The 27968-nt window shown below is 37.6% G+C and overlaps 1 protein-coding gene across 1 annotated transcript; it reads right to left on the bottom strand.

The window, feature by feature from the left end:
- Positions 1 to 316: 316 nt before the first annotated feature.
- LOC140141899 (angiotensin-converting enzyme-like) lies at positions 317 to 18199 on the bottom strand. The gene is made up of 11 exons (XM_072163775.1): positions 18099 to 18199; positions 16973 to 17116; positions 15934 to 16125; positions 14784 to 14881; positions 12636 to 12805; positions 9626 to 9849; positions 7369 to 7513; positions 3541 to 3639; positions 2368 to 2490; positions 1426 to 1610; positions 317 to 810 (listed from the first exon to the last, which is right to left on the bottom strand). The coding sequence occupies exons 1-11, from the start codon at positions 18160 to 18162 to the stop codon at positions 707 to 709; spliced, it is 1548 nt and encodes a 515-aa protein (XP_072019876.1). The 5' UTR covers positions 18163 to 18199; the 3' UTR covers positions 317 to 706.
- Between the last annotated feature and the right edge of the window lie 9769 nt (positions 18200 to 27968).

Genomic DNA, 27968 nt, shown 5'->3' with positions numbered 1-27968 from the left:
TTCATTTATCACTGATTTTGTTACTTATTTTGAAAAACAAAGAAATTTGAAGCCATTTAGAAATAGAAATTCGATGTTCGAGGTTTCTGTCAATTTTTCGGCTCTCACCCAAAGTCTCCATCTGAACAAACACAGGCACTCACCAAATGACCCCATATTTTTAACATTTTGCTCTCACCGAATGGCAAAAATCATGCTCTCACCCAATGACCCCATATTTTTTACATTTTGCTCTCACCGAATGCCCCTGGGTGCGAAAGTGTCAGCCCTACACCTATATCCATTTCAAATTGGAGTGCCCCCCCCCCGGGATCAAAACATGGAGGGATCTAATATCGGAAAGCGATCTTTCGAAGATACTGTATGCGAATTTTTGGGTCCAACTTCGGGGACATTAGTGGGACTCCCTCCAGAGGATGTTTATCAAAATGCCCACTGATCGCAATCAGGAACGCTAATACCCCCAATTCCTTCAAAAGTCTCCTCAAAACCCACCTCTTTCCCAGTTGCTAAAACTTATAGTCTCTGTGGTTTCTTTTCGTCACCCTTTTCTCCTTTGTTTCTTCCTCTTCTTGCGTCATGCATCATTTTGGCAATAATGGATCGTTACATCAATTGTTCATTATTTATGTATTATTTATTTACTCCTATGACCTTACATTTTTGTCTTGAATATGAGCAATGCGAAAAGTGTACCCATTGCAATCTACATAACACAATAAGTCAATAATATGGTAATTAAATACATCTGAATTAATGTAGTGGTAGCCATCGATGTTCTTGTTGAGCTGCTTTTCCATGCTGGTGGCGCTGCAAGTTTAAGTGAAAAAGAAAAGAAAAATTAGAATTGATCTACGTTTTATCCATGCTCAACCCAGTTTCTATCTAAAGTGCTAATATTTTTGTTATTCAGTTTATTCCTTATATAAAACGTTTTGAAGCTAAAATTATTTTGACACAATAAAATATATAAATGACTAAATTGTTAAGTTAAGGCATCCCGGGAGGGTGGCGGAATAGAAGGCTGGAAAACATAGGCAAACTACAAAAAAGCAACAGCCGTCAAGGTTGCCCTGCACGGCTAAAAAGAAACAATAGCCATCAAGGCTGCTCCGCAGGGCTAAAAAGAAATGGGCGACGACGAACTATCTCTAAGTATGAAATTTTTTTACGTACATTGAAGTATTTTTTTTTAAATTTTACTCAACCTTGCGTAACCTTTACAAATTGTTTCCTTTTTTTAAAAAACTTAAAACCCCTTCATTACCTTAAATATGCCGCAAAATACTACGAGGTATGTACATGCATCTGAAGACAAAAACCCACAATACAAAACTACAACAACGATCGCCAACCCTACCCAACAGTACCAACCGAACCGTCGGACCAAACAAACTACTACGCAGATTTTCTATTGTCTCTTACCTTCAGGCATCCATTCCTTGTTAGGCCATCCTATAGTTTCATTGTTTCTACCGTTTTCCTTCTCCAGATATTCCATTAATGGTTCAAAGTATTTGACTAGTGACAAGGCAGACATTTGTCGCTGGCCTGTTATCTTTTCTAAGGCCACAGGCCAAGGAACACTAGCTCCAAGCTTCAACATGTCTCTGAAACGAAATACGTTTTTTTTTAAATGTCACTTCTATGTTTTTGCGGCAGTTGTTTCGCGTGTGTATCTATGTGACGTCTTTATTCATTCACATTTTCCCAAGCCGTCACTGTTCAATCAGTAATTATCTGGACTGGATAGGCAAAAAAATTGTCTCTCAAACATTTTACAATAAATCTATGCTTGTGTGTATTTAAGCCCACTTTTAGCCACTTTTTCTAGATTTGCAATATAACGCAATATAATTTATAACAACTACAAAAAGGCCTGTAAAAAGGCCCAGCGCATAGGATTACCGCATAGGATTACGCATTAGGACATTTAAAAGAGCATTTCGTGATCCACAGCCTCACCCCCCCTCACCCAAAAAAAAAAAAAAAAGTTGAGATTTTTATATCACTGGAAACCTATGGCTACATAATGTTTATGTACAAAATATTTCTTGCAGATTAATTCGTTTAGCAAAGATATCGTGAAATTTACAACGCATTGTCTATGGAGCAGTGTAATACACATAATCATGCATAACTCGCGAACGCAAAATCGGAATCAACTGAAATTTTGGGAATAGGTTTTTTTCGTGGATATCTAATGAAAAATGACATAAATAGAGGATGCTAGGATCATGAGGATCACGAAATACTCCTTTAAGAGGAATTTCACATGCTTATTCGCGCAGGTATGCGAGACAAACATTCTGGTGTTTTTTAAAACCTTATACAATCAAAATATCTTTGTCTGTGATCACATCTTACCCAAGCAGTTTTCCCGCCTCCTGTGATTGGTAGATATCACACTTATGCAATGGGCCTGTGTGTCCGGATGCGTTGCATAAGGCTTCGTGGAATTGGAACTGGAAGATGCGAGCTATGAAGTATCTGTTATTAAGATTATGTAATAATGTATTAAGGAGGTTGTTAAGTTTCAGACATGCATTGAGTAAAAGTGCTGAAACTTCTTTCATATTCACGCACGACATAAGAGTATATATTTTTTTAACACAGATTGATGTCAAATCTTGTATGTATTCACTGTCGAGGTGACGTAATAATCAGATGAACTACCATAACAATAGATCAATACAATGTTTGCCTATATCGCCCTGCACTACAACGTTCACGAGGTATATATGCATTGAATCATATCATTCTGATCACTGGCACCTCTAAGATAAGTATCTTTGAAAAGACCGGTATTGTATAGTCCTTCCAGAAGGACTCAACAGTTACCACCACAAATCACGCCGTCCGTCTAGTAGGGCTATAATGAAAGACAAAGATAAAAAGACTAGTTTGCGTCTGACGTCACTGTCAATCAAATTCTCTACGATCCTTGATTGGCTAATAGCGCATATAAGGAAGGTCGATTCATCTGACTGGTGCCGATCGGAGAAAAGGAATAGCAGTGAATGGCGAAAAATTCGAAAAAATTACCAGGCAAAAAGCAACTTTTCTAGGCATTGTTGACATGGTGCCTTCACCAAAGAAAGTTTCCTAGTATAAAGACCTAACTTTTAAGATGGTTTGTATGTTTAAAGGTGCAAAATTAACAATAAGGCGCCTGGTTTTACCGCCGTGTTCAGCAACTCATATCATCACGACACTTGTAAACAAACCGTGCTCGGAGTTTGATTGACAGATGACGTCAGACGCAAACTAGTCTTTTTATCTTTGTTTTTCATTATAGTATTGAATGCAAAATCTATGATTGCAGACATACACAGGTGAAGAGTGCAACCTGCTGGTAGTGCAGGGCGATATAGTCAAAATTGTATTCATCTATTGCTATGGTAGTTAATCCGATTTATTACGTCACTTTTTTCACAGATGAGATTACGAGCGAGCTGCTTATAGCGTGTGTCCTAACAGACCAACCGTGTTACAAACATGTAATTTACAATGATGTATACAGAAGAATTGCCAGCCTACCTCACGTATGGAACATCCGATACGATGTGATACTTAGCTGCAGCATCAAAATCTGATTCCGATCTCTTTGTCGGTGGAATTAATCCTTGGTATTCCAATCTATGTATAAAGCAAATCACAAGAAAACAATTACACTACAAATTGTGATCAAAGAGCATGAACCTATTAGCCTTTTTGAAGTATAGCGGGCACAAAAGGAGAGGGCGTACTTTGGTCTGGGTAATCTTTTGTATACTTCTCAGCTGAAGAAAGATCACCCAAATCAAAGCCTACGCCATTACTCGTTGACTGCCGATAAAACGCCCAATAAAGACTTAGTCACCGGACCGCGCCGGCCAGTTAAAGTACATGCCCTATCACACCACTCCACACCATGTACATAAATTCTCCCAGTCACATTTCCCAAATATGAAATTTAAAAAAGTCAAATTTTAATTTACTTCTTTTAAAGTTTGGCAGAGGCGGGGTTCGAACTCACGGCGCAACGCTTAGTACTCTATGAGCCTAGCGCCTTAGACCACTCGGCCACTAAGTCTTGTTGTTATTCATTTGAAACTTATTTAAAAATATAATCGCTACCACGTGACAAGCAAAGACAGAAAACGTATTATATTTTGGAATTTTATCATTAATGTGTATTATAATAGAGCTACCATTATTTATATTGTTGAATTCTCAAGCGCATCATTTCGAATTGGGTTTTTATTCCTAAAGCCCGATACTGACTCCACCTGTACATTTTAATTTCATCGCGGGATGCTGAGATGTGTGAAAAGCATCGCAGCATCGCATACCGCTGCGAAGTGGAGTCAGGATCGGGCTTAATTCGAACCACCAGCATCCATGGTTCGATGTAGAGAGCCTTTCCTATTCAGAGGAAATATTGCAATTACGCACCTTATTGCCTTTTAACAATAACCAATGACACTAGCACGTAATTCCAGTCAAGCACCAATCTTTAATCCTATTGTTGAAGAGGATAATAAGCTTATACTTATGTATAGCATTTGTAAAAAAGCTTAAGTCTTGGTTTGCTTTGGTTAAGTCCTGTTCAAGTGGTGGATTAACCAACAATTAACAATGAGAGTACATTCCTGAACCTCGTTCAGTTGGCGATGATTTGAAGTGACCGCCAATTATGACCATTTGATATTTAATAGGGGCCTACCAGCAATGTGGAAAAAAGAAATAATGTAGTGCCAAAATAATGTACCCTTTTACGGAAGGAGCAAAGTTTAACAAGTTACAACTCCGCTTCTGCAGTACGAATATCAGCGGCGAATGTCAGGTTATTATTTCCCAGTCTTGAAAAAAATTGCAGGCAGAGGTGGGAATCGATCTCGGTACCTCCCGGTTAAAAAGCACTGTGCAAAACCACTAAGCCAACTAAATATCTGTCGTGAGATGCTTGACATTAATCTTTGATATTGCTGAATGGAACAAATCGCGGAATTAAATCAGTAATAAAAGAAGTAGATTCTTATTTAGCGGCCAAATTGGATAAAAGGGAAATATTTGTCCCTGCTCTAAAGAAAATATAGGTTAGAAAATTATCAAATAAATTAAAATTAAAAATTGAGACTTTATATTTATTTATTTCACAAGGCGGCATTTTCACAGACAAACACTGTATATGCTAAAAACTCGACCCTCATTACTAGATGATGGCATAGCTCCGTGTTAGGGCATCAGACTGGTAATGTCAATATCGTTGGTTCGAATCCGCCTGCCAGCAATGGTTATTATGATTTTAATGCTACGCTACAATTTGTTCAATTTTTTTTTCATTTATTTATTTTTATTCATTCATTCATTCATTCATTCATTCATTCATTCATTCATTCATTCATTCATTTATTTATTTATTTAAATAATTTGATATATTTGAAAGGGGTATTTGAGCAATTTGAAATTTTTACCCCCGTATAATCCTATGGGGTCATTTTGAACCCACCCCTCCCCCTCCCAAATTGACAAAAATGATCAGTACGTCAATCATGAGTGAACACCGGTTGGTCACTGCATTTATTTGGAAATGGGTAGGCACTGCAGCTTGATTCAACATCCACAACATGATAATGTGTGCACATGCTACATTATATACACTTGTAGGCCTATGTTGTTGGTGGTGTATAAGTAATGGGCCTTGCAATTGAAATGCCTCAAGCTTTTAATCCGATATGCAGATTATCTATTTGTTTTCATGAATTGGAAGACATTCTTTGATGTATTACTGAGCTCAATGATCTGAAATTACTGGAGTGTGAGGTCAGCATAGTATTTTATTAACAGAAAGTATAGAGGCCCTGCATGAAATTATCGATTGGCTCCAAACAAAGGATTTGAGCCGGTGTCCTTCACCGTAGTTATGGCGGAGTGCAGTCCATTCAATCAAATGTTGTCATCAACCTATTTGATTGCAATCATGCTTTTGTTGAATGCATTTGAGTAGTCCGCCATATTTACGGGATGATATGTCACATGCAAGGCCTCTATTCTCCAAATTCATTTCCTAATGTATGTGAGAATGATACAATAATGACATGATGAACATAGTCATTGATGCATCAGTTTTAAAATAGACTAGGCGGTTACCATATTTGGCGGTTCTCGGCTGGGCGCGATTACCAGGCTGATGGTGACATGGCCATATGACAGTTTTTACTAATTTGACCTCAGATGACCCCTGGCGACCCCAAAATGACCTTCCAAAAATTTGGCTCTAAATGTTGACTGTACCCACCAAGTTTCATGCCCATACGACAGTGTTTAGTAATTTGACCTCAGATGACCCCTGGGTGACCTTGGATGACCCCAAAATGATCTAAACTTATAACTCTAAATGTTGACTGTACCCACCAAGTTTCATACCCATATATGAGTTTTTACTAATTTGACCTTAGATGACCCGTGGTGACCTTGGATGACCCCAAAATGACCTTCAAAAAATGTTGTTTTAAATGTTGACTGTACCTACCAAGTTTCATGCCCATACGACACTTTTTAGTAATTTGACCTCAGATGACCCCTGAGAGCGGACCCCGGTGTCAGATGACTTTAAAACGAACATAAACATCTTCTTGACAGGACAGAACTACACCCACCCACCGAGTTTGAGCCCTGTACGACCTAGTTTCATGCCCATATGACAGTTTTTAGTCATTTTACCTCAAATGACCCCTGGGAGGGGGCCCGGGGTCGGATAACTTAACGAACATGAACATCTTCTTGCCAGGACAGAACTACACCCACCCACCGAGTTTGAGTCCCGTAGGACCTAGTTTCATGCCCATATGGCAGTTTTTAGTCATTTGACCTCAAATGACCCCTTGGAGGGGGCCCGGGGTCGGATGACTTAACGAACATAAACTTCTTCTTGCCAGGACAGAACTACACCCACCCACCGAGTTTGAGCCCCGTACGACCTACGACGGCCTCACATTAGCAGTCACAGACAAAACCTAAATCTACAGAATATATCCATTACTCGTCTCGAAAGAGCTCAAAATAAATAACTTAGAAAATTTTCTTGATGTCCTTTAACATGTTTCCATAGTTAACCATCGTTAGCCATGGATATCTATGCTGTAGAACTTACCGATTTATTGGGACGTTTATCGACCATCAACGAGTAATGCTCTCCTTTTCTGCCCACCATATTTCAAGCTTTTCAAAAAGGCTTATGCGGATCACTTGCCTTAATTTCCAAATCACAAACCAGCTAAATGTGTCATAAAAATCGAGAATTTAATACCATCCCCTGGTATTGCTGTCAGTGCCTGATAATAAACCTTTCAGTCAGCTGCAAGATACTCAAAAATATCTTACCGTAGTTTCCACCATTCCTCATTCATTTTCGTGATTGGCGTAGTCCCGTCAAAAATACCCCATCTCCATATATCCATCAATAGTCCAAATGGTAAGAATGCGATTTTATCTAAAGCTACTCTCATGAGGTAGTTAATGTCACTCTCTGTACAAAGAATAATAAAGAGACTGACAAAATGACAGTTTTACTTGACATGCAACAACACTTATTGGAAAGGTCGGCCATTCCATCATTTATAAGCAGTAAGTTTTTTTGGCATCATATCGTTATGAATTCGGCAGAGGGACGAATAACAATGCACTATAAACCATTCATATCAAACACGTGGAGCGCTTCAAGTGATTCGCCGAGCGCGAGTAGCGATCAAGTTTTGTATTGTTTTATTCTGTCAACAGAGGGCGACGTTACTGATTTTTTACAAGTGTTTTTCACAGCGTCAACACCAGGTAAATTTTTTTTTCATCGATTAGTATTTGACCAATATAAAGGAAGCTCGCTTTTCCCAACGCAACTAAAGGAGTCCTATCTCATTGGCTAAAAATGTAGCTATCACTCAGTGATGTAGTATAAATTCAGCTATAGCGATATCTTTCCAATTCCATTTAACTAAGCTAAAATCCTATTGTTGACGGGAACAATAATGAAGCTTGTAGTGTCTCACTGAGCGTGTTTATAGTGGGAGCAGATGTGCGGTACATTGCGGTACAATTTCTACCCGGTTAGAGATTATCCGGATACTTGCCCACTATAAACACTAGCAGTATATGTATGTACGGTACATCGATATCCTTCTCAACCGAAGGATATTGTGGCGAGATATTCCCACTATAAACACACCAGTATAAATTGTGTGCGGTATTACCGGAAGTAGGAGCTTCTTCATGATGCGTAGGATACACGCAGGACATTCGGAACGATTCTCACCCCAATAGTTATCAAAACAGAAGCTACATGTTCACCGCCATGATCATATTGTTTAATGGTCTGTTTATAGAGCTTTATAGCTCGCGCCACAATATTTACACATTCCCCGTGTGACCTCGGGGTCATTGCAAATGTACGATAATGTTAGTTGGTATATAATTTGTGCGGTAACTGTGTCCCACTATAAACAGCAAGAGTATCGGTACATATACAAGGATTATCGTGTACGGTATACTCAAAATGCGGTATATTCACTATAAACACGCTCATAGTGTCTATAGAATTGACAGCACATCACAATCGCAATAAGAGCATATTCCTATTAGACCACATAAAATACATACAAGAGCTTATAAATGAGTTGCAATGAGATGATTTGAAATGACTGCAACTTGTGATATATGTAAAAAAAGGTGCAGCGGCGTTGTGGGTTTGAATTGGGCAGATTATGCATGGTATATGGTGGTATCATATGCTATTGATATTACTTTCGATCTATGAATGTTTACATCGCGACCTGGGTAGAAAGTCATGAATATATCCCGTTATTTTTGGTTTCTATACAAACCTATTGTAAGGCTTGCACTTGAATATATGTGTTAAAAGATTATGGTAAGCTTCAGTCTGCGCATTGAAAACCCAGTGTGCATTGAAATCACAAACTGACAAAAATTCGGATTTTCTAGATATGTTAACGTGAAAGATGCGTAATTATATGCGCAGCAGAGCATAAAGGAAGGACATCCCTCGTATTCATAATGCAATTCGATATGTCTACTATCCGAGCCCTTAATAATGCACGCGCATTAAAATGCTTCCGATGCACGAGCCCCACAGGTGTAGTATTGGACACATCAACATTCAGCGCAAGTGCATTATTATATTAAATCTCTCGATTAACAAGGGACCTGCATTTATTAACTTATTTCATACACGACAAAAAAACGACAAAACTTTCTCCTATTTTATATAACAAACAAAATACTGGGAACATTTAACCAATATCAATGCATCCACCCTCAAAAAGTCAAACAATCCAGCATGACGCGAACACACAGCGCGTAGTACGCGAACTGTGCGCAAGTAAAATCTAACGGGCTATTTCATATAACAAACAAAATACTGGGAACATTTGACCAATACCAATGCATCCACCTTCAAGAACAATCAAACAATCCAGCAGGACTTGAACACTCAGTGCGTAGTACGCGAACTGCGCGCACGTGCAATTATTCAATATTAATTTTATGCACTACGCTTATTTATCTAACGGCCTTTTCAAATGGCTATGTGATTCGAAGAATGTATGAAATGATAATATGACATACGTACCTGGATCGTCCGAGATTTCATCCAGAATTCCTATCGCATGAAGATGTTTTGGAGTTGTTACCGACAATGCGAGTACATCGCCAACTGCTTCGTGGAATCCATTATTAGCGCCCCTTCTATAAACCACTGGCAGATGCTTGTATTGCAAATAGTATTGTATATGTCCCATTTCATGGTGAATGGTACGGAAATCTGTCTGGGTTATATCGGTGCATTGTTTTATTCTAGTGCATGGAAGAAAAAAATGTGGAAATATATTTGACACAACGCGTATAACCCAATATTCATGATATTCATTGAGCCATCCTTAAAGACACTACTGCTTCACGTAAGCTGTTATCTTGGAGAGTATTGTTCCAAGTTCCCAGTTCCACATTTACATTTACATACTTTTAGGGGCGCCATTCACCAATTATAGGTTACTAAATGCGTATCACACACCGTCATCGTCCCTATATCTTCGTGTCAAAAATTGCCGTGATAGTACGATGAATCCTCACGTTTTTCAACAGCTACGCATGGTGATTTTGTTCGAGATAGGCCGTGCGACTCAGGCTAAGCATACAATTTGAGATTTTGAGAGCCTGCCACACTGTTTCTATTCTATGTTTTACGATTTTCGCATGATCAGTATATGGCTGGCCGTAACCGCCACAACGTGGAGCTGCTACGCGTAGCTTACTTTTCGCTTCGCGGAGCTAAATTGACCAATCATGTTAGATCTTTTCATTACGCGGAGCCAGTGGATGCATCCTCGGTCCAGAGAGAGAAAACTCTTGCCAAAATTAATGTTTACTATGGGGATTTTAAATGAATCGATTGTAAATAAACCACGACCAGTTGTACAGGATCAATACCATTGTTTGATTAGTGTATAGTCAATGTTACCTTGCATGCATGTGTCATGTGTGTGGCGTGTTTGTTTGTTTGTTTGTCTACTGTGTCAGGCCAGGATCACTGACACCCACGGTACTGATACTGTCATACTATCACGGTGATCATATTGTTGAATGTTGTTGACTTTAAAATAATCATGATGCAGTCATGTCTACAGTAGAATTCACCACGACCTTTGAAGGACTTAAACCCTATTAAAAGCTATTAAACCAAGATAACACTCAATGAAAACAGCTCAACTATGTTACATCAGATCTTCTCTGGTTAAATACACACTGCACTTGTGTCTGTTTTACCTGTGCAATGAGCAATGAGCTGGTATTATAGTTTCAGTTGGGTGAACGATTATAAAGCAAACGCAAGGTAACAATACTGTGGGCTTTTGTTTACGAAATGAGACAATAGTCTGCTTATTGTTAACCAGCGTTCTTGAAAATGAGAAGCTTAATGACTTAACACGGTTTAGAAATAATTTCTTTTTTTTTGGTGTTATCTGTCGTTTACATATCCTTCCTAAAACACAAAAGTACCAATATTTCCAAACACCTAAATTAGCTAAAAATTTAGGACATGTTACAAAACTATATTTTCTAGAATTTCAGAGAATACTTTAAATATTGGCCGGTTATTTTTTACACAGTGACGTCAACTAGGCAATGGCCTATACTTCTAACATACACTATTTGTAGAGGTCACGCGTCAATGGTGAGCGCACTGAGTATTGTGTATAGGAAAACGGACAGTAACTACAGTATGTATGGCCTACTACTAGTATATAAAGTAAATCCGAACTGGTTTGCAGTTTGCTGAAGGTCGAATTCCGCAGGCCACACCGCGCAAGTTATACAAATTAGCTCCCGGCGATACACTGCAGATCGCAGAACTGTGTGCATGGTTTACCACCACTCTGCCTAGCTATATAGTTATGTACAATACTGTATGAGTCCCGGTATGAGTTTCTTATGAGTGCATGTCCATCTTAATAATAAGTCGGTTCGTACTTTTCATAAACTACACTTTGAATCATAACTTTCGTGACCGGTGATATCTTGCAACTACGTGACGCTCGTCTGGCAAATTCTTAATGAATAAATTCGCTTCACGTAATGAGTAAGTCGTACTTGATTGGCCAGTTTTACCTCCGAGTAATGAAAAACTCTAACATGATCATGATTGGTCAATTTGGCTCCACGGAGCAAAAAGTCAGCTACGCGTAGCAGCTCCACGTTGTGGCGGTTGCGGCCTACCATATCAGTATCCCATATGATATTTCTATTGCAAGACAATTTTATTTGTTGTCAGATAAATCACAGGTTTTATCTTAAAAAAACTAACTGGAAATTAAATGCACTAATTAGTGAGGACCGGTATTTTGCTGTGGATATGTTTAACTGCAATTTTGCGGTAAACTTTTGAAATCCTGGCTAAAAATTGTGATCATTTCAACTCTTTGAGAAAATAATTATATAAAGGAATGCATGTAAAATCAAGGTGCAATACAATGTATATTATTGACACACTATCACTCTCTTTATCTACGTCAATAATAGAATATCGATTTCAATCGAATTGAATACATTGCTCAGTTTTGAGTTTGTAGTTGACTACTAAGCGACCTAAGCGATCGATTGCTAGCCAATCAGATAGAACTCCTTTTCTTGCGTTCGGTGAAATACCACTCGCCCGTCGCTCACCAACGGAGTATTAAATTTATATTTATCGTATAGGACGTCGACACTGTGTATCACTTGTTGGGAGTAATATTGTACAAAATTGTGCCCGCGTACTGAGACGGTGATACGTCTAATCTGATTGGTTCTCGCTATCTAAGAGTGTATGACACCATGGCGCTCGTGAAATATAACACTAGAAACATCCGTCCCTACAATTGAAGACCGAATTAAAAAAAGTCTAGTGTGTGTGACGTCCTGTCAAGACCAAAAATGCTGTACTGCGCAGGTCAGTAACCAATTACGCCGCGCTTTTGTCCTGACGTCAGACACAAACTAGTCATTTTAATTCAGTCTTCAATTATATAACAAGGTATGTTGACACCTCAATCATTGAATTGGAAGTATTCCCTATACCTGAACTGCATTCCCAAAGAACGTACCTGAAGTCTTTCTGGTTGTAGAAGTCAAACGCAGAGGCGTGACAGACTACTTCCCTATCATCTGGTTTTACTATCATTGAATGATTCCAGAACTCAGGTGGCATTGGGTAAAGACCTAGTGAGGTAAAGAATTCGTCTGCTGTCTCAAACATCCGAAGTGCGTCGTAACCCTATTTTGTTCCGGTAAAAGCAAATTTTACAACGTATGATTAGAGTAAAAACATCTAAACGTACGTATTTAATTAGTCGTCATTCATCTCTCCTCCCGTTCTCTCAGTTAGGCCTACCGTGACAGTAACGTCACCAGGGAACGAGAGGCACAGGATCCAATCAAAAAAATGATGGTTTTGACAAATTCAATTGAAAAATTGGCCGAAAAATGGCTTGTGCCTATTTTCTTAATCTATGATCCAAAAGAAGATTTAAAAAGGTTAAAAAAAGCTTTCGATTGAGAACAAAAAATACTTTTAGCGCGTTAGCACCAAACTAGTGGACATGTAAGTGCACTCAGAGAAATATTTACAAAACATGTAAGTATAGAACCTCATAATAATTAAGTAAAATTTACCTCAGAACTATGTAATAATTACCAAAATTATGTAAAATTTTAATTAATTTTACCCAAATTAATTAAAATTTTACATAATTCGGTAAATATTACATAGTTCTGAGGTAAATTTTACTTAATTATTATGAGGTTCTATACTTACATAATGTTTTGTAAATATTTCTCTGAGTGTGTTACCGGCAAAGGACATAAATGTTTGTTGTATTAAGTTAATCTGGATTGTCAATAACAACTGTTTAATGGGAATTCATGCTATCAAATCCATTTTTGGTGACATACCTTGTTACAGTTTCATGCTGCTCCGCAACACTTCATCAAACGGGCAACCTTGCTTCTTTTTCTTTCCTGAAGTTGCTGCCGTTGGCGGCTCTAGGAGCTGGTCGAAACTATTCGGTAAGAAATAGTTCCCTTCATCAATATTCGGTAAGAAATAGTTCCCTTCATCAACAAGCAATAGCTACAGCCCCCATCACATAGAATGTGGAAACGTTACGTCGACGATGTGCTAGAAATTATACAAAGGGGAGCACGTCTGAATTAACGGACCACATCACTGAATCAAGCAGACATGATTTACGGACCAGTATTTGCACTTCACATCTCACCATCCATTAGAACATAAAATCAGTGATGTGAATACGCTCATGGAGGAAAGAAAACGTAGTCATAGAACCAGCGGACAGGGTAAAATAAAACATACGCTGAAGCAATGCGATAACAAGGAACACTAGGACAAAACCGGTCAGCAGAAAAGTAAAAAAAGAAAGGATACCAACAGGAAAGGTCAGATAGTTGCGGTTCCTTTTGTTGAAGGATTGTCACACGAAACCAGGAGGATTTTAACAAACACGATGTGGCGACGGCCTTCAAACCACATAAAACATTCGCAATATCTTAAGTCACCCCAACGACAAGCGGGACATATCACAAACCTCAGACTGTCTACGAAATCCCTTGCAAGAATTGTAACAAGACCTACATTGGCGAAATATCACTCTTGTTCGGCACGCGTTTCAAAGGGCATCAAGGAGAAGCGGAGAAAGCAGCACTTGGGGTTCATACCCGGTCACAGAGAAAACAATCGCTCACAGAAATATATAAATCGATAATTACAGACCACGTTGCGCAAAAGTACCATATCATAGGCTGGAAGGGCGCTAATATCAGATCAAGGGAGATCAACAGGAACAAAAGACAGATTAGAGAGGCAGTTTGGATCAGGTGCCGAGGGCGAAACACCACGAACAGAGATGAAGGGAACTATTTCTTATCATGCTTATGGGATGTTTTCGACCAGCTTCTAGCGCCGCCAACGGTAGCAACTTCAGAACAGAAGAAGCAAGGTTGCCAGTCTGATGAAGTGATGCGTAGCAGCATAAAACTGTAACCAGGTATGTCACCAAAAATGGATTTGATAGTATGAATTCCCATCAAACAGCTGGACAGGAGGACAATGCCTCGACAATGGTAATATTTAGCAAAACAGGATAATATTTTTGTAATTAAAAGATAGTACTCTATTTGTCTGGAATCGGGAGTAGACATCATATGAGAAAGTGAGCATTGGTCACTCTTAATACCTTTTCTTTCAGTGAAGGTGTAATGTCCACACTTAGTTTTCCTGGAAAAGGTTCACAGATATCAAAAATCTCCCGCCACTTCTGAGCCCACATATTACCTATAATGTAAAAATAAGAACACAGCCATAGTTACAGTTTAGCGTGCCGTGTATAGGCATTAAATAATATATAACTAACACTGGTAAGGTTGAATGTGGGGAGCGAGCGGTTCTGTATCTCATGTTGATGTAATAACGAAGGTATATGGGATTGATTACTTGAAAAATGGCGCAAATGGTTTGAGTAACCGATAAGCGGAAATAAATCATTATCATTGAGGTATATGACTTTTTTATTTTTTCGGAGAAGAGCAGGTAGGGCAACTACTTGATTATATTTCTACATGTTCTTTGTTCATACTATATACTCTGAAAATTTTAGAAAATACGCACGGGTCAGTTTTTTTAAAATCACATTTTTGTTCCTAAAATGGGGGTTATAGCGCCCTCAACAGGCTACATGTAAAGACTAGGTATAGACAAATGGCCATAAAATAAAACTGACTCGTTCGTTTTTCCTCAAGTTTTGCATATGATGTAGATTTAACATCTGGGATGAAATGCAAGTGGTGTCGTTGTGCTCTTCTAAATTCATTTATAAAATGTCCGCCCCCAGACCAAGGTGAGACACCCACTGACTCTTTAATGTGGCAGATGTCTATATGTCAGCCTCTATGGTCAATATATAGTCGGACTTCTTGCATGCGTTTTACGCGACAGACGTAGCCGGTAAATTTCTGTAGAAGCAATTTGCCGTAGCGTCGTCCGCTGCATAAGACGTACAAAGTCCCGGACAAAGAAGATCATTTGGGCGGAAAGACCCGAAGGTCGCTATGGACAACGGAAAATCGCTGCGAAGGATGGAAAACGCTACGTCCGGGATTTTATCTTCCTTTTGGTGTCTTTTTTCTGATTGCTTTCTCTTTTGCCATTTGTCCGCAGCACGTCTATGCTTGTTTAAAAAAGCAGAAATCTTAAATTTGATGAATTTTCGATTCTGTGTTCTGGTTACACAAATCGCTGAATGTAGTCATAGTGCAAAAATGGCAAGAAACCATGACTATACAAAACTAGCTAGCTATAAGAGCTTAGTAAACATGTAAATAACTTACCGAGTAAATGTGCAGGTATCGGACCGTCAAGATTGATATATTTACTGCCATAGACATTGTAAAGTTTTCTCCGGACGTATGCGTGTAGCTGCTGGTAAAATGGCTTCAACTCATTGTACAGTTTTAGAACATCTGCCTTTAAATCGTCAACTTCGTAAACCGATCGCCAATAGGCACCAGAATCGGGTTGATCTGTTTTGAAAACAAATAAACAGTGGTGTCACGGGCAACATTTCTAGGCAAGGGGCAAAAGTGCAAATTAGTCCCGTTGGTAGACTAGCTCCCACACTTTGAATACTGAAGTAGGCCAAAATGAGTTTTGGTCCGAAACAGACCCAAAGAAAGCTGAACAGCATACAGTTTGGTCATTTTTTTTACGTCCCGGTATTTTGAGACAGGCGGGGCAACTTGCTCTCCTGCGACTGACACGAGACCGCCGAAATCTGATCCAGGCCCAGGGGTAATGGCAAAGCGTTAGGTTCGAAAAACATATTTTAATGCAGAAATGTACCTTTAAAAGGCACTTCGCACAAAAATGGGTTATCCTGTTTCCCTGTGTGTTCTCGGGACAACTTGGGTAGGTCCAAGTCCGCCCCTCCCCGCAACCCCCTGGCCGGCGGAAGCCTGGATTAGCAAAACCAATGTCCAAGGTTCAAATATACCACTGCCTATTTTATGTGTTGCGTGATGTTAGTAGGATATTGTTTAATAACCTATCTGGTCCGTAACGAAAATACGTTCCTGTCTGAAATTGACGGGTATGCGTTATATGACGGTTGCCAATGTATTCTGGGATATCAAGGTGTAGTGCGTTTCATGGTATTTTTTCGCAATTGGAGAATGTTTTTCGACAGTCAAACTGCTAAAAACGAAAAAGTACCTTCAAGAATATATGTAAGCAAGTGGGAAATGACCTCATCTTTGTAGTGCTTTACATATTTTTTCTTAAAAATCTGATATTAAAGTAAAATATATTTTCCGTATAATTTCGGTTTCCGTCACGAACGTATTTTCGTCGCGTACCAGACTGAAAACATACCATTTGCAACAGCAGCTTTGTTTTTCCCTCTGACATATTCCTTATAGTCGTCTCTCGCTGGTTTGCCGACTGCATCGCGCCAACCATCCCAAGCCCAATAAAGCTCAGCGTAATCACGAGATTCGGCCATAATACGGTAAAGATCTAAAAAGTAATGTAATCGATAAAGCATTTTAACCATGTTTTTTTTTTAAGGGGTACTACACCCCTGGCCAATTTTGTGCCTATTTTTGCATTTTCTCAAAAATTATAGCACATTGGTGACAAGTAAGATATGTATATTATAGGGGCAAGGACTACAACTACTGTACTGAAAATTCAGCAACTCAAAGCAAGTAGTTAATGATTTATTGATCAAATATTGGTTTTCCCTCATTTTTGACTGTAATTCCACAACTGTTGTCTGTGCTAAAATAAAATTTCTGGTGCAGTAGTTGTAGTCCTTGCCCCTATAATATACATATCTTACTTGTCCCCAATGCGCTATAATTTTTGAGAACAATGCAAAAATAGGCACAAAATTGGGCAGGGGCGTAGTACCCCCTTAAACCTCTTTCTATAATCATAAAGTTGAGAAGAATCTTTATGTTCATTTAACTCAGTGACGGAATTCATGAGATTGGCAGAGCCGAATTTAGCTTTTTCCTTTCATTTTTTTTCCTGGTTTATCCAGCCCTGGAGATTATAGAGGAGATGTGGCAAATGCTAAGCCCTGAAAGCATACAGCGAATCTGATTGGTCGATAAACCTGTACACTGAGATTTATTACGATTTTGTCGAAAATACAGCACCTTTACTACCCCTTGTTTTTCGCAGGATATTTTCCTTCATCAAAGCACATGGTGTAAAAATCAGAACTTTGATGACAATGAAAGACCTCTTGAGCAAATATGACAATAGGCTGCTATTGCAGTTGAAATCCATACTCTCTTTCAAATTTCAAATGAAATGGGTGACTCCATTTGAAATTCACACTCCCTGTGTTTGTATGTAGGCGATTAAGGTCGTATCTTCCATAGGGTGTGTATCATGGATCTCAAATGGAATAGCCCATGGATGCTCTGTGATAATTGTGCTTGTTACGAAATTTTATTTCAAGTCATGGCAATGAAAATTAAATACAAACCTGGATCAAGAGAGGAACATTCACCACCAGCGCATACTTCACCCGTAGAGTAACGTGTAGTCATTCGGGCAACTACATTTTTAACTGAATCAGGAAACAAAATAAAAAACAAATTGTAATATCAAGCGTATTCATTCTTTCTTTCTTTTTTTCTTTCGTTCTTTCTTTCTTTCTTTCTTTCTATCTATCTTTCTTTCATTCATTCTTTCTTTCCTTCTTTCCTTCTTCTTTCATCTTCTCTTCTGAATCACAAAACGAAATAAGCGTGCGAGTTCTTTCTCATCTTCTCTTACAGAATGACCCACCCGTTCTTCTCCTATGGCAAATAAATTGTCTCAGCTTCACGCGCATGTTTAAAAATTCAAATTTGCATTAATTTTAGCGAATTTCTTTTCTTTCTTTTTTTTAAACGTTTGTGATGTGGTGTTTTTTTTTTGTTAATCGCCATGGATTTTTTTTTAATTGATCGTGAAGCGACCGAAACTAAGTTTTTGGCCTAGGGGACCGTTCAATATTTACGCCAGAGGTGTGGGAGTTTTAAGGGGGAAATTTTAATCTTTTTGGAGTCTTGAAGGGGTATCTGAACTCTTTACATGAACAATGAGGGGGAATGCTAAGTTTTAAATGCAGAAAACAAGGAATGCGACAATTTTGAGCGGACACGAGGGGGACCGCGAGTGTTTTTGGCGAGTTTTTGTCAAAACTCCCACCCCTGGCGTAAATATTGAACGGTCCCTGAATTAGCAAAATGCGTTGATGTCCAAATCGCAATTGTAAAAACAAGTTCCTTTAACAAACGTGTCTCAAACTTCAAAGTCGGGTTCAAAGTGCGCCTAAATTATGTCTTTCACTGTAATTATTCCCTTTGGGTTACGTTGTAACGTTATGTTATGTGTGTTTTGGTTATGTTATGGTACCAACATGATCATATTTGTCGTCAGACATAATTTTAAACTTTTGATCTTTTAAGGCGCCGAATTGGGCTACGTTGACAAATCGTCAATACGGTCAAATGTGATCCGAAGAGGCTACATGCTTGATGATTCCTTAGCTATGAGAAGTAGTGATGTAGGCCTACCATAGTGATAGATGAATACAATTTTTGAATGTATCGCCCTGCACTAGACGAGCTTAGACGTACGCTATAACTCAGCATCGGACCATTGATTATCAACGATAAGGCAAAAGACCTGGATCGCAATTCTTGTAGAAATTTAAAAAGGGCGGTAATGTATTTAATTTATGATTGCACACATAGGCCTACACAGACATGATATGTGATGAGTGCAGCCTACTTGAAGTATAGGGCAATACATTCAAAATTGTATTCATCTATTGCTATGGTAATTAATCCTGTTACATCACTACTTCTACGGCCAATACTCGCAATGGTCTTTGAGCATTGAGTGTTGAATTCGGAAGCAAAAATACAACGGGAAACTGTCATCGCCGGATATCACTAGTAACGTATATTCGTCGCGGACCAGACTAGATAATGAGTCTATCTACCTTAGAGTCATTTAACCATCCCTCAAAAGTAACCAAGAGTGTAGGGGAGAGCGGGGAGTGTTCGCCCTAGGGGCAGGTGCGCCCACCCCTTGTTTCTCAGCACTACGGCTATCAGGGAATTTGGTGATGGCAAAATTAGGTGACATAGGTCATTATAAACTTCTCATATTAGCTACGCGACACATAGGGACGTGTTCATCGAACTGCAGCCAAAACAAAAAAATTACACCAAAACGTAATTTTTTCTTGCATTCATAATGTTGTATTATCATTGATACATAAATACAGATGGTTTTAATGGAAATCTGTATTGGGAACATATGAGATTTGTCAAAGATTTAATGCAGTTATAATCTCCTTATTCGATTTGTATTTTGCATACCCTGAAGAAAATTTAAAAAATGTGCACAAGGGGCTCGTTCGCCCTTTTGAGGATGGGGCATGTTCGCCCTATCTTCCCCGGGCGGACTTACCCCAAACTGGAGGGCGAACCTGCCCCATCAGCGTATTATGCAAAATATTGATAATTATACCATTAAACAAGGTAAAACTACTGAAAAGCATGTTTTTTAAAGTTATGTGGTATCAGTATTACTCATACCACCGTTTATGTCCTAATCCATAATCTCCCCGAAGTTGTAAACATGATACGTTTAAGCTCACTTTGGACCCCTACATTTTACCCTGACCCGACCCCTGCAACAAATTTAGTGACTCCCCAGAAGAGAATGAATGCCCTGTATACTCTTGCTAAATGTTTGCATTGAATATGTTATTGTTATGCAATGTTTAAACCTTTTTTTGTGATTAGGGTGAACTTACTCCACCATATGGGCGAACCTGCCCCAATATGGGGCAAGTTCGCCACTTTGCAAAACTTTTTTGTTTGCTCTATCCTGTTGCTATTGTAAGGCCTATAGGTCTGGGATTGTGGCCGTATATAGCTAAGACATAGGGCTTTCACATGGGCTAATCAGGTCATCCCTAACCTTAAAATTGACATCGCTAGGCTGGTCAGAAAAAAATAGGGCGAACACTCCCCGCTCTCCCCTACGGATAAAGTATCCAAACGGTCACTGACTTTGATTGCCAGCATCCAGATGAAAGTCATAGTTATGGCCAAAAAAATTGAGGTTTACATCTTATCTTGTGTTGAGATTAAAAGTTTAAAATAGTTAATTATTATCATAATTATTATGTTATGCTATGCTATATTATTATGTTTTTCATGATCGGAATATCATATGGCATAACTTTGTATCAATCACCTTCTTCTCCTGATGTTGCAAACTTTTTCTTTGAATGATTTTGAATGTTGTTTTGGTTTCAATTTTTCTTCCTCCCAATTTTGTTTATGATGAATTCAAATGGGCCATTCCAACGGAAATACACACTCCCCCTGTGGACGATTTTAGAAATATCTTCCACAGGGGGAGTATGTTTCTCAAAATGTAATTGGTCAGAGTTAATCATTTTGAAACACATACTCCCCTGTATCACAGTTTACCTATATCTTTCACAAAATGGAAGTTACCCAATTATCTATTCTATTTGAAGCATATACTCCCTCTGTGGAAGAGTGGAAGACTCTAGCTACATCTTACACAGGGGTAGTGTGGCCATTAAATGGAATAGCCCAACTTACCTCTTCTAGGTCTTGTTTGTTCTCTAAAGCCGAGTCACCGATGTATAATAACTTTTTAAGTTATTATACGAATATCGTCGCGGACATACGTCGCGGAACACACTAGTGAAGGAGTCTATCTACGTAAGAGTCAATCAACCATCCCGCAAAAGTTACCAAGAGTGTACGGGTCAAATATCCAAATGGTCATCATCCCTAATTTGGATTGCCAGCATCCAGATGAAAGTTATGAACAAAAAATTTGACGTACATCTAATCTTGTGTTGAGATCAAATGTTTAAAATAGTTAATTATTATCATAATATGTTTATTAATATGCTATAATATGTTTTTCAAAAATTTCTTTGAATGATTTTGAATGTAGTTTTGGTTTCAATTCTTTCTTTCCTTCCAATTTTGTTTATGATGAATTCAAATGGGCCATTCCAATTGAAATACACATTACCCCTGTGGAAGCTTTTGGTAATATCTTCCACAGGGGGAGTATGTTTTAAAGGTAATTGGTTAGAGTTAATCATTTTGAAACACATACTCCCCTGTATTACAGTTTACCTATATCTTTCACCAGGAAAGTTGAAAATGGAAGTTCCCAATTATCTATTCTATTTGAAGCTTAGGCCTATACTCCCTCTGTGGCAGACTTTAGCTAAATCCTCCACAGGGGTAGTGTGGATTTTAAATGGAATAGCCCAATTTACCTCTTCTAGGTCGTGTTTGTTCTCTAAAGCCGAGTCACCGATGTATAATAACTTTTAAGTTGTCGAACTGTGTCTTCACTAAATCCAGTTCTATTAAACATAGACGCATTTCTTCGGGCATCTTGTAGAAAATCAGCGAGTTCAATTTGGATTTAACCTGGTAAATAAATAAATAAATAAATAAATAAATAAATAAATAAATAAATAAATAAATAAATAAATAAATAAATAAATAAATAAATAAATAAATAAATAAATAAATAAATAAATAAATAAATAAATAAATAAATAAATAAATAAATAAATAAATAAATATCTCAACAAATGTTAAAATTTTATTTATTTTTCCGAAAAGAAGAAAGGGATATCGAAATTTTTTTGGATGTGTAGCATGCATGAAAACACAAAACGTTTATATGTCGGGTTATATAAAGGGCATAAAACGTTTTAATAACATTCAGAAAACATATTGAAAACTTTTTTTCAAACACATATTTTTGACAACATTATAAAACTATTGTTATAGTGGGGTTTTTTTTTTTTATAAAAACGTTTTAAAATGTTTTCATGACCTCTCTCTCTCCCTCTCCCCTCCCTCTCTCCACCTCTCTGTCTCTCCCCCTCTCTCTATATATAACCTGACATTTAAAAATGTTATTAAAACGTTTTGACCATAACCAAAACACGTTTATAACACATTTAGGGTGTGTGTAATAATTATGAGCCCTGGGGGAAGGTAAAATGGGAGCTAATGGGGGGGTCAAAGATTTTTTTTGGCAAGCCGGGGGGCCAAACAATTTTGACAGGTCGAGAGGGGGCAAGCAATTTTGGCACACATTTACGCGGCACCTTTTAAATAACACGCTCTGAGAAAAACACTACAGAATAACACAACGTTAAGGGGGTGCTACACCCTGTGGTAAATTTGTGACTAATTTTGTATTTTTCTCAAAAACTAATAACACACTGGTAACAAAAGTTATATATATTATTGGGGCAAGGAGTCCAATTACTACACTGAAATTTCAGTGACTTAAGACAAGCGGTTCAGTATATATGATAGGAAATGAGGTACATCCTAGCGGTACCTCATTTCATAAATAACGAACCGCTTGTCTTGGGTCACTGAAATTCCAGTGTAGTAATTGGATTCCTTGCCCCTATAATATACATATCTTTTGTTACCAGTGTGTTATTAGTTTTGAAAACTGCTGAAAAATAGACACAAATTTATCGAAAGGTGTAGTACCCCTTAAAATATGCATTGCAAAATTTCCTGCTCGCTACGCTCCGACTCGCCGCATATAGACCATTAAAGATTGCAAATTGGGAACCCATAAATTTGGTATGTGCAAAGGGAGGGGGGGGGGCAAAGATTTTTTGGCAGGCCCGAGGGGGAAAGCAATTTTTGGCAGGCCGGGGACGAGCAGTTTTACTTGGGGGGGGGGTCTCGTAATTATTGCACAGCCACAGCCCCTTTAATATACGTTTTGAAAACATTTTTGTGGTTGCTGGGTAGATACTCAAATGGGATGAGATAAATGGCATGCATCGTGTGAGTTATTCTACGTTCTACATGTATGAACATACGAATCGGGTAAACAAAAAGAGCCCTTGCATTTTTAAAAATGTTTCTTTGGATTGTAACATTAGTTTTGAGATAGGCCCGCCTACACATGCACTGTAATACTATTATGCTAAAGTTTCGAGGCAAACCCAAAGTACCAAGTAGGCCTAGTATTAAACGCTCCTTAAGGGCTGGGGTATGAACGTTTGGACAGTATTTATTGTGGGACATTAGAGCACATCAGACATATCGAATTGCATTCTGAATACGAAGAATATCATTCTGATATCAAATAATTTTGATTTTTGAAATTCGCAATTTAATACACATTTTATGGCAAATCATTAAAATTGATATTTTTGATATTTAACAGTACTTGAAGTAAACTTTATAAATCTGATGATTTATACTTAAAGTGTATGTAGGTGGGATGAAAAGCCGACGATCAATTGAAAATTTTGACCTTTCGTATTGAAGATATGGATTTTTTCCCAAAACACCAAAAAAATTAGGTCTTTTTGGGAAAAAATCTATATCTTCAATATGAAAGGTCAAAATTTTCAATTGACCGTCGGCTTTTCCTCCCTGCTACATACACTTTAAGAATATGTCATTAGATTTATATAATTTACTTCGAGGACTGTTATATATCAAAAATTTGAAAAATATCAAATTTTTATAATTTGTCATAAAATTTGTATTATATAGTGATTTTCAAAAAAATGAAAATTATTTGATATCAGAAAATCATGCTTCGTATTCAGAATGCAATTCGATAGGTCTGAGTGCTCTCATGTCCCAAAAAATACTGTCGAAACGCAATAAACGCTCATTTTAGATCCCTTAAGCGTGAGCCTACAATCACAATTTAGATAGGTCCCTACTTTTGATTGAAAATACTTACAACTTTTCGTTGACTTTCTTCCGTAATATTGGTTTTGTAATTCCAGTTCGCACTTACAACCTTAAAATAAACCTCTTGGGCCATTTCGTTAAAGCCATTCAAAAAATGTATCGCGTGACTCTCGTTAGCATTCAGTTCCGCAGGCGATGTCAAAGACCGCGAGAAACGAGAAGATAGGATGTCTTCTCCCACGTCCTGTAGTTCAACACCGACACTTCCTTGCATGAAGAAAAGCAGGTTTACCAAAACTACAATTTTCTCCATTTTTTTTTCAAGATTTGCACGTAATGCAGCAATATTATAGTCCATAGAAATTACTATACAGCTCTCCTAAACTTTTTGAAAGTTCGACGACGCCCCAATTTGTAAAATAGTCCGGACTAATAGTTTGACTCGAGTCTCGAAGTAAATTCGTGGGCAGGTCCGTATTTAGCCTGTATACATCTGTATGAACTTGATACACATGTATAATTCTGTATAAACCCAATGCTTTATCAGGAAACAGCTGGCAATACTTTTCAAGATTGGGGGAAATTGGCAAATTGTCTAATACGATCTATATCAAGTTCATCCAGGTCTCGAAGGGGTATAAGTAATATATGCCTATAGTTTGTTCCAAAAAGAGGACCTGTTTCAACCAAAAATTACTGATTTATTTTAAGTTGTAGCAAAGTGTTGTTTGACGTGTATTTCGTTTCATGACCCCATAGTTTAAGAATCTGAAAGTCGGGAGAGGGGTGTTTTGGTGGGGTTTTTTTTTTGGGGGGGGGGAAGGTTTTGTTTTGTTAGCCGGTAGTATCTTCAAGGAAAACGACGAGGCCCTTTTTATTTAAAGATTATGATGGTTGGATCCTTTTAATAACACTATGGACCACAAGAGCCTCATCCCAATGGCATAGTCCAATAACCTCAATTACATAATCATATAGTTGCAGAGTATGAGTTTTTGTACTCAAATCTTCAAAGGTCATTCAATGAATGTACAAATGTATTGGGGTCAGAACTGTTCCCCTGATAGATGAGCATGTTGTGGAACCTAGTGTAAGGTGCTACAAAACACTTGAAAGTGATCAATTCTGATTGATAAACTTGTTTATCAGTATTAGCATTTTAATAAAGTAGGCCTGTTAAAAACGTAAATTTAATATGAAAAAAAAAATATATATGAACTGATCCCAGAAAGTGAGGAGGAGGCGGACGTGAAACAATTTTGTTCATGTATGTAAAACATGATGTTTAAGTGTTGACTACATATTTCGGAAATATGTTTGCCCAAAAATATTATTTTACAAAAATGTTTGAACACATTTTCATGACCTTTATATAACCGGTAACCCGGCATGCAACATTTAAATGTTCTTTAAACGTTTTGAATAACACCAAACGTGTTTTAGTTAAGGTTATTAATTATTTTAAACTGTTGCGATTTGGTAGTTCACAGCATCTTGCGAATGGTAGTGAGCTTTGGCAAAAACTGCATTACTCATTTCATAGCGAGCGTGTAGAAAAATTAAAATATCACAAATATACTTTTGTAGGTCCTGTGGTTCTTGAGTTATGTTGTAAAAAGGATTGAAACAACAACACTTTTGTAAAACGTACATAACTCATTGACAACAATAAATTAAGCAAGTTTGCAAAGTATATGATGTGTAGAGTGGACTTTTGCAAAACATTAAGGTATTATTTTTTCAATAATATATTGATCTAGATAATGAAAATCGATTTTTTTTGGTTGCTTCGACCAACAATACCTCGTCTACCCTTAAACGTTTAAAGAACATGTTTGTATTTTGTTGGGAATGGGAATATCTCAAAATGAATGTTTCTACCGCTTTCCCCTCCCGGGAAAAATCATGCAACGGGGGGGGGGGGGGTGACATCCATTATATCAAACCGTAGGGTCTCATTTATAGAATCCGTACACCATTACTCTTGTGTGTCTAAACTCGCCTTAATGTTATGATGAACTTGAACTCAAGTAACCGGGCCAAAAACTTGAACTCAAGTAACCGGGCCAAAAGCAGGTCACTACCAATTTTATTGGACACTGAACACTGACCCAGAGCTACGTCCTGCATATTAGGCCCTTCACAATAACGTTTCTTAGTTTCCCGTTTTTAAGTATTAATTATCTATTATTTTCTTTATTTTAAAACAAATGGTCACAACCTACAATCAACCCGTTTTGACTAGGAACATGCATTTAATTATTTTACAACTATGTTTGATTTTATAAGTATTAAATGGTACAGTTATGTTCTTTGCTTATTCATCATTATAGTTGATATGATCATAGTCAGAAAGTAGCAAATGGAAGTCATTAAAAATAATTTTAAAAGAGAAAATCCAAAATAAAAATAAAACAATTAAATATTTTGCAATTCTCTATACTTTGGACGCGGGAGGGGAACAGGAAACTAAGAATTAATTGTAAAGGGCCTTAAGGGATCTGGAATGAGCGTTTTAAGCGTTTTGACAGTATTTTTTGAGGGACATGAGAGCACATCAGACATATCGAATTGCATTCTGAATACGAAGAACGTCTTTCTGATATCAAATAATTTTCATTTTTTGAAATTCACGATATAATACAAATTTTATGACAAATTATTAAAATTTGATATTTTTCATACTTTTGATCTATAACAGTCCTCGAAGTAAATCTTATAAATCTAATCATATAAGTGTATGTAGCTGGGAGGAAAAGCCGACGATCAATTGAAAATTTTGACCTTTCATGTTGAAGATATGGATTTTTTCCCAAAAAGACCTTTTTTTTTTGGTGTTTGGGGAAAAAATCTTCAATACGAAAGGTCAAATTTTTAATTGATCGTCGGCTTTTCATCCCACCTACATACACTTTAAATATAAATCATCAGATTTATAATGTTTACTTCAGTACTGTTAAATATCAAAATATCAATTTTAATCATTTGCCATAAAATGTGTATTACATTGCAAATTTCAAAAAATCAAAATTATTTGATATCATCAGGACATTCTTCGTATTCAGAATGCAATTCGATATGTCTGATGTGCTCTAATGTCCCAGAATAAATACTGTCCAAACGTTCATACCACATCCCTTAAGCGAGTTCTGATACGTAAATTTCTGGTTATTTATTGTGTACTGATAATCGGATAGCTTAGCTAATATACGTACTCTCAGGGTTCTGCATACAGGACAAAAAAAAGTTCTAATTTGAACCTTTTTTTCTGAGAGTGTACGCTGCACACCGACATCGACTGGCTAATAATTATTTGGTGCAGCAGAGACACTAAAATGAATACACGGGATCGATACACGTGAATTGCTATGCACGATTTTGATATCAGACGAAAATCTTCGGATACTGGGTTAGAAAATGATGAATATCTCCCGCAAATGATTTTTCTCAAGAAACCAGATGTGGTCTCATCCACTTTAAAATCCGGGTTGAACAGATATGATAGTCGTTAGCGTGCGCTTTGAAAATTGACCGTGCGCTTTGAACTCAAAATCTGACCAAAACTCTAATGTTATATTGCGTTGGTCCTGTATGGA

The sequence above is a fragment of the Amphiura filiformis genome, chromosome 20 (genome assembly GCF_039555335.1).
Source record: "Amphiura filiformis chromosome 20, Afil_fr2py, whole genome shotgun sequence".
NCBI classification, from domain to species: Eukaryota; Metazoa; Echinodermata; class Ophiuroidea; order Amphilepidida; family Amphiuridae; genus Amphiura; species Amphiura filiformis.
The sequence above is the reverse complement of the archived record's forward strand: the minus strand, read 5'-3'. Positions and strand labels throughout refer to the sequence as shown.

Excerpts from the sequence above, each read along its gene's own strand:
- LOC140141899 (XM_072163775.1), bottom strand. The coding sequence starts at position 18,162 with ATGACTACACGTTACTCTACGGGTGAAGTATGCGCTGGTGGTGAATGT. Across the intron at positions 12,806-14,783 it reads CACCTTCACTGAAAGAAAAG|GGTTACGACGCACTTCGGAT; the intron begins GTATTAAGAGTG and ends GGAACAAAATAG. Across the intron at positions 2,491-3,540 it reads TCGGATGTTCCATACGTGAG|ATACTTCATAGCTCGCATCT; the intron begins GTAGGCTGGCAA and ends TCTTAATAACAG.